An 8,257-nucleotide genomic window follows, 5' to 3' on the forward strand; every position below is an offset into this window, starting at 1 on the left:
GGTGACACATGTATGAATATATTTCAGATATATATATATATGTATATATACAGTAGTAGAATTGTTAAGTCATAATTTTGTATCTGTTAAGCTGTTTCAGACACTGACAAATAGTTTTCCAACAGGTTTATACCAATTTTCACAACCCTCAGCAGTGTGAGATCATTTGTTTATCCACATCATGGTCAACCCTTGGTATATTCTGTCATTTTCATTTTAGCCTTCTGGTCAGTGTATTTGGGTACTAGTTAGTAATTTTATGTGTATTTCCCTGAATACTAAGGCAATTGAGCATATTTTCTTTGTTAGACATTTGGTAACCCCTTTTTCACTAAGTTTTAATTTGTAATTGACACATAATAATAGTACATATTTATGGGGTATTATGTCATGTTTTGATACATGTATACATTGTATAATAATCATATGGTGGTAATTACCATATTAATTGCTTTAGACATTTATCATTTCTTTGTAGTGTTGGGAATGCAAATTAGTGAAGCCATTATGGAAAGCAGTTTGGAGAGTCTTCAAAAAATTAAAAATAGAACTACCATGTAATCCAGCAATCTTCTGACTGGATGTATGTGCAAAGGAAATGAAATCAGTATGTCAAAGAGATATCTACACTCCCATGTTTATTGCAGCACTATTCACAATAGTCCAGATATGAAATCAACCTAAATGCTCATACAAAGATGAACAAATAAAGAAATGTGGTATATATACACAATGAAATACTATTCGGCCATAAAACAAAATAAAATCCTGTCATTTGTGGCAACATACATGAACTTGGAGGACATTATGTTAACTGAAATAAGCCAGACATAGAAAGACAAATACTGCATGATCTCACTCATGTGAAATCTAAAAAAGTTGATTTCATAGGAGTAGAGGGTAGAATAGTGGTTACCAGAGGCCCGGGAGGGAAGGGGTGAGGGGACTGGTGCTGGGAGGTGTTCATCAATCGGTACAAAATTACACAAGAAGAATAGGTTCTACTACACAGTGAGGTGACTATAGCAAATCACAGTGTCATGTATATTTCAAGATAGCTAGAAGAGAAGACTTTGAGTGATAACCTCTTTTTTGAAGACTTTATTAGCTTACTTTGCAATTTTTTTTCCTATTATGTGGTTTGTCCCTCACCAGAAAGCTCCCCCAAGCCTTGATGTCTGAATTTTTTATCAGGGTTTAATTACCTAGGCATGGTTGATTAATTCAATGGCCATGAGCTTGAACTCAATCTCTAGCCTCTTCCCTTCCCAGTGGTCTGGTGGCTGAAAGTACTTCTGATTACATAGTTGGTCTTTCTGGTGACCAGCCCTCATTTTAAAGCTATGTAGGGACCCGTACCATGAGTCACCTCGTGAATATGACAAAGGCATTCATCATTCAGGAAACTCAAAAAGATTATGAAGCTCTGGGCCAGTCACGGTGGCTCACACCTGTAATCCCAGCACTTCGGGAGGCCATGGCGGGTGGATCGCCGGAGGTCCAGAGTTTAAGACCAGGCTGGCCAACATGGCAAAACCCCGTCTCTACTAAAAATACAAAAATTAGCCAGGCATGGTACTGTGCACCTGTAATCCCAGCTACTTGGGAGGCTGAGGCAGGGGAATTGCTTGAACCCGGAAGGTGGAGGTTGCAGTGAGCCGAGATCACGCCACGGCACTCCAGCCTGGGCAACAGAGCAAAACTCCGTCTCAAAAAAAAAAAAAAAAAAAAAAAAAAAAAAAAAAGATTTCAAAGCTCTGTAACAGGAACCAGGATGAAGACCAGATATATATTTTTTATTATTCCACAACTCCCAGTGACCAAAGCTGCAAAAACTTAAGTAACAAAATTAATTCCTTAGCATTGAATTATATAACAAAATATAAATATCAATGAGTTCATGTTGATATAAATAAATAATTGAACAAACAAATAAATGAAGGAGAAAAGACATATCTTCCTTACAGAAGGATGGCAAATAATCTATGTGGATACCTCCCAGCGGGTGAAGGTTAATTCAATGCCCCTTCCACACAAACACACATACTCACTTTAAGTGTGTGTGATGGGCTCAGAAACTCCCTTCCAAAGACTAGAGTGTGGAAAGGAAAACACAGTAACCATATAGTGAAGAAACTTGACAAACACTATGTTAACTAACTGATCAAGATTAACATCACCAGAGATAACTCATCCAAATTTCCTTAGACTTCTGACAGTATATGATGTGACAAGTGTGGTCTTCTTCCCCAAAACCCATAAAACTAGTCTATCCATGAGAAAAACAACAAATTCAATTTTAGTGACATTCTAAAAGTAAAACAATGCTCTTCGAATTTGTCAATATCATGAAAAAGAAATACAGAGCAAAACAGGCTGGGGAGGCAAGATGACTAAAAATAATGTGATGTCCTGGACTGGACCCTGAAAGAGAAAAAAGACTGTGTTAAAACGGGTGAAATATAAATAAAGTCAGTTAAGAGGAATGAACCAACATTCGTTTCCTAGTCTTGATAAATGTTTCATGGCTACATGTTTACATGAGGGACACGGGGTGACGGATATTTCAGAACTCTCTGTGTTATACTTGCAAATTTTCTCCAGATCTAAAATTATTCTAAAATAAAATGTTTAATTTAAAAAATTATAACCATTTATAATTTACAGAGGATCATATTAAAATATTTCCTGTGTTTGAATTAATATCCTTTTTATTTCTTTCTTTTTCTTTTTTTTTTTTTTGGAGAGGGAGTGTTGCTCTGTTTCCCAGGCTGGAGTGCAGCGGTGTGATCTCCGCTCACTGCAAGCTCTGCCTCCTGGGTTCACACCATTCTCCTGTCTCAGCCTCTGCAGTAGCTGGGACTACAAGCGCCTGCCACCATGCCTGGCTAATTTTTTTGTATTTTTAGCAGAGACTAGGTTTCACCGTGTTAGCCAGGATGGTCTCAATGTCCTGACCTCATGCTCCACCCGCTTGGCCTCCCAAAGTGCTGGGATTACAGGCGTGAGCCACCGCGCTCGGCCTTATCCTTTTTATTTCTTTTGAAGGTGTTCATTTTGCTTTCTTGGTGACTTCAAAATCAATATAAAACTCTGCATTAGGCCAGACACAGTGGCTCACACCTGTAATCCCAGCACTTTGGGAGGCCTTGGCGGGCGGATCACTTGAGGTCAGGGGTTTGAGAGCAGCCTGGCCAACATGGTGAAACTCTGTCTCTACTAAAAATACAAAAATTAGCTAGGCATGGTGGCGCGCACCTGTAATCCCAGCTATTCGGGAGGCTGAGGCAAGAGAATCACTTGAACCCAGGAGGCAGAGGTTGCCTGCCTCAGTGAGCTGAGATCGTGCCATTATACTCCAGCCTGGGTAACAGGGAGACTCTGTCTCAAAAAAAAAAAAAAGTTCTGCATTAAACAAAACAAATTCACGTATTTTGTCTCCAAATTGGTATTTATCTGCTGCTCCAAGGCTGATGAAGTTTATTCCAAAAACTTGCCTCAAGTTGGAAATGAAAAAGTCCATCCTGAAACCTACTTCTTGCCACTGTAGCCAGGTCTATCAAGGCTCACCCAGAACAATCTACCTTTTGAATATCTCAAAAATCCATTCAATTTCTTTCCCACCTGCCAAATCTCTATTTACTTGTTGTCTCCTATGTGCACGCTTTGTTTGTTTTTGAGACAGTCTCACTCTGTCACCCAGGCTGGGGTGCAGTGGTACGATCTTGGCTCACTGCAACCTCCGCCTCCTGGGTTCAAGTGACTCTCCTGCCTTAGCCTTGTGAGTAGCTGGGGTTACAGGTGCCCGCCATCATGCCAGGCTAAATTTTGTATTTTAGTAAAGACGGGGTTTTGCCATGTTGGCCAGGCTGGTCTTGAACTCCTGACCTCAGGTGATCTGCCCACCTCAGCCTCCCAAAGTGCTGGGATTACATACAGGTGTGAGCCACCACGCCCGGCCCCATCTGCACCCTTTGTAAAAGTGAGCTGACACAGCTCCCTATATTCCTTTTTGTCTCTTACGGATTATTCTTCAAATGTTTACCTGGAAATATTTTAATATACTAATCTTTCTCAACAAACATTATCATATTTCAAATGTCCACAGTTTTTTCTGGGATGTAAGGCATAATTTCAAAATGAGATTTCAAGAGGTCAAATACCCAAACCATAACAACCACCCACATGCTATGCCCATTTAGGCAACTGCTATGCTCATTTATACAATTCCAAGCTCTAGTACATCTTAGGAAAATTTAATATTTCAGATTGGACGTTGCACATTCAAAGATGTTTTCAGTATCTATACATTATTTCAGGACTATTTTATGGAACCTGAAGTTCTTCACTGCAATCATTAATAAAAAATACAACTATATAAGTACTCACATGTTAATTACATAAGATTTCATTTACTATGGCTGTTATTTAGTATTTCACATTGGATAAGTATCTGTCTTAGTCACCCCTCTCTCTGCAGTGAAATTGGCTGATAATCATTCTTAAGATCCCTTGAGGTCTGAGTGCATCAGTGGCCGAACATAAACTGACAGCCAATTCACATTTTCCTGAAATCATGAAAGAATCGTCTATTTCTTCTGCAGCAGATACTGCAGAGCCTGGATCTGCTGGGGTCACGGCACATGAGAACAAAAGGGCTAATAGTTGGAAAACAGGCAGTGATTAGTGCAGCAATGTTCACTAGCCACCAAACGGAATTATCAAAGAGAGCTAAATAAACGTAGGTGATGAAGGGCATAACATGATACAAAGATGCTCACCAATGCAAGGATGCTTTGGATGGCTCTGTTCTCAGGAGAAGAGATGGGGTAGAGATTGTTCCTACGGATGTGTTGTACCCACTGTTTGTGCCTGTACAAGACCAAAACGATGGAGCTGCTGACCCAGAGCATGAGCCCCAGACACAAAACATCATGGAAGGATGTCAATGCTGCATATACTGACTTTGTGACTTCATCACTAAGTGGGGCGGAACAAGATCCCAAATCTCCTTTCTTTGTGATGATGTTGCTCCATTTGCCAGTTGTATAAATAGGAAAAATGGCATTTACCAGCATGTGGAAGGCCCAGCACAGGATATTGGAGAGGCCGATGTATGTTGGGGCTTTTACTTTCATCTCTGCCCACCTGGAGTTCCTAGGGTTGATGGTGATCACCTGGAAGACACTCAAGAGGCAGGTGCTTCCAATGGACACACCCCTGCCTACCCTATGTGCATAGAAAAGAACTTTGCATTCAAAATAATTGTCAAAATGTTTCAACCCAAAAGTTGCCATGGTCTCTGGGATTCCTCTAGAGAGGATAACCAAGGAGTCAGCTACAGTCAGGTGCCTAAGAATCAAATCTGTGGATCTTGGCTTGTATCCCCTAAAGTAAAGGAACATATAATAATATAAGAGTGAAAAATTCCCCAGGATTCCAACAACTACCTGGAATAGTGTAGGGTCCAGCCCCACAGGGTCGATGGGTTTCTCCCCGTGTGAGGAGATGAGAGAGTGTAGAAATAAAGACACAAGACAAAGAGAGAAAAGACAGCTGGGTCCGGGGGACCACTACCACCAAGACGCGGAGACTGGTAGTGGCCCCGAATGCCAGGCTGCACTGATATTTATTGGATACAGAGCAAAAGGGGCAGGGTAAAGAGTGTGAGTCATCTCCAATGACAGGTAAGGTCACATAGGTCACGTGTCCACTGGACAGGGGGCCCTTCCCTGCCTGGCAGCCAAGGCAGAGAGAGAGAGGGAGAGAGACAGACAGCTTACACCATTATTTCTGCATATCAGAGACTTTTAGTACTTTCACTAATTTGCTACTGCTAACTAAACGGCAGAGCCAGGTGTACAGGATGGAACATGAAGGCGGACTAGGAGCGTGACCACTGAAGCACAGCATCACAGGGAGACGGTTAGGCCTCCGGATAACTGTGGGAAAGCCTGACTGGTGTCAGGCCCTCCACAAGAGGTGGAGGAGCAGAGTCTTCTCTAAACTCCCCCGGGGAAAAGGAGACTCCCTTTCCCGGTCTGCTAAGTAGTGGGTGTTTTTCCTTGACACTAATGCTACCACTAGACCACGGTCCACCTGGCAACGGGCATCTTCCCAGACTCTGGCGGTACCGCTAGACCAAGGAGCCCTCTGGTGGCCCTGTCTGGGCATAACAGAAGGCTCACACTCTTGTCTTCTGGTCACTTTTCACTACGTCTCCTCAGCTCCTATATCTGTATGGCCTGGCTTTTCCCAGGTTATGATTATAGAGCGAGGATTATTATAACATTGGAATAAAGAGTAATTGCTACCAACTAATGATTAATGATATTCATATATAATCATATCTATGATCTAGATCTAGTATAACTCTTGTTGTTTTATATATTTTATTATACTGGAACAGCTCGTGCCCTCGGTTTCTTGCCTCGGCACCTGGGTGGCTTGCTGCCCGCAAATAGGAAGATCATTCCAATTTTCAGATCCACAGAGGCCATTCTGTCATTTTCCAGCACTCAATATTCAGTAAGCAGAAGGTTCTGCATGGCAACATGAGTTGTGGGCCACATTTTCATGGAAAATAACCTTTCACTTATGATGATTTCTTCCCCCTGAATATTAAAAGTGAAATATATAGAGAGATATATTGTTAAGAAATTTCCCAAGTTTCGTGTATTTCTTTTTACAGCACCTACAATGTATGAGTGACTTTTATAAATGCTGTACCTATTCTAACATTTAATATTCACAACTCCATGAGTTAGGAATTCATATTATTCTCCTTTCACCAACTCTAAAAGAGTTTAAGCACAAGAAGGTTAGGTGACTCATTTAAATACCAGAAGAGTGAAGATTTGAACGTGAGTAGCCTGGTTGCAGTAACATTGGTGTTCACTACTACGCTATACTATAATAGTTGCCTAGTTGTGTTCTTTATATATCTATACACACATATATATACATATATACACACATACATACACACACCTACATATGTATAAATATTTGTCATGTTCACTTTATAAATTTGGTTTGATAATTTCCTATTTTTGTCAAAGTATTTATTCTACATATCAATATAACTTATGAATGAATATTCATAGGTCTTAATAAGTTATAATAAGCACTAAATAATTTTATATGAACCAATGTATTTAATGTGGGTAGATGTTAAGATACCAGCAGAAAAACTCATTTCATTGTCTGCAAAGACTAAAAATACTGTGGCACCCATCGCGGAAATTAATGTACAAAATTAGGTAGGTTGTGCACTAAAATATGAGACATGAAACATAAAAGGTGATAAAGCATTTTAGGCTAGAAAACAAATTAATCATTTTAAAGATTATGTAACTATATATTTATTATTTTAAAACAACTAACCGAAACGTGAATTAATATTTGATTTGGGAAACCTATGAAAATATAATAATTCTGCAAAATGGAATTTGAAAGTATGGAATCTTGTGCATTTAATACATTGAAAAGAGAAAGAGGCTGGGCGCTGTGGCTCACACCTATTAATCCCAGCACTTTGGGAGGCCAAGATGGGTGGATCACAAGGTCAAAAGATCGAGACCATCCTAGCTAATACGGTGAAACCCCGTCTGTATGGGTGAGACTCCGTCTCAAAAAAAAATTTTTTTTAAATACATATATGTATTTTTATATGTAAAATAAATAGAATTTTTATATGTGTATGTTTATATGTAAATAACATATACGTATTTTTATGGTAAAATGCACTCTCATTTTTTTTCACCCTTCACCTGTTATCAGATGTAATTCCCAGTTACGAAAACAGAGACCCAAAGAGACAGTGGATAGACCTTGGTTTACTCAGATACCCCCATATGGGCTCATCTTCTCTTGGGGAGCCTCCAGTCAATAAGTTTCCTCTCTGGGCCCAAGAGAAATCAATTCAGTTGGCCAGGAGAATTGCCAAGCACATATTATGTTAAAAATACTCTTCCAAATAACTGAGAAGAAAGACTTTACAGACCAAAGGCCAGGAGCGGTGGCTCACGCCTATAACCCCAGCACTTCATGAGGCCCAGGTGGGCGGATCACATGAGCTCAGGAGTCCCAGACCAGCCTGGCTAACGTGGTGAAACTCCGTCTCTACTAAAAATGCAAAAATCAGCCAGGCGTGGTGGCACACGCCTGTAGTCCCAGATACTCGGGAGGCTGAGGCAGGAAAATCGCTTGACCCAGGAGGCACAGATTGCCGTGAGCCGACATCGCGCCACTATAA

At 40.4% G+C, this 8,257-nt stretch overlaps 1 protein-coding gene across 1 annotated transcript; it reads right to left on the reverse strand.

The window, feature by feature from the left end:
- Positions 1 to 4,558: 4,558 nt before the first annotated feature.
- Positions 4,559 to 5,675, reverse strand: LOC100594779 (vomeronasal type-1 receptor 2). Its single transcript, XM_012500171.2, is given in 4 exon segments — positions 4,559 to 4,754; positions 4,756 to 5,547; positions 5,549 to 5,594; positions 5,597 to 5,675. Coding segments are annotated over 4 exon segments (1,113 nt in total).
- Positions 5,676 to 8,257: the final 2,582 nt, after the last annotated feature.

Source organism: Nomascus leucogenys, chromosome 10, assembly GCF_006542625.1.
Source record: "Nomascus leucogenys isolate Asia chromosome 10, Asia_NLE_v1, whole genome shotgun sequence".
In the NCBI taxonomy this organism is placed as follows: domain Eukaryota; kingdom Metazoa; phylum Chordata; class Mammalia; order Primates; family Hylobatidae; genus Nomascus; species Nomascus leucogenys.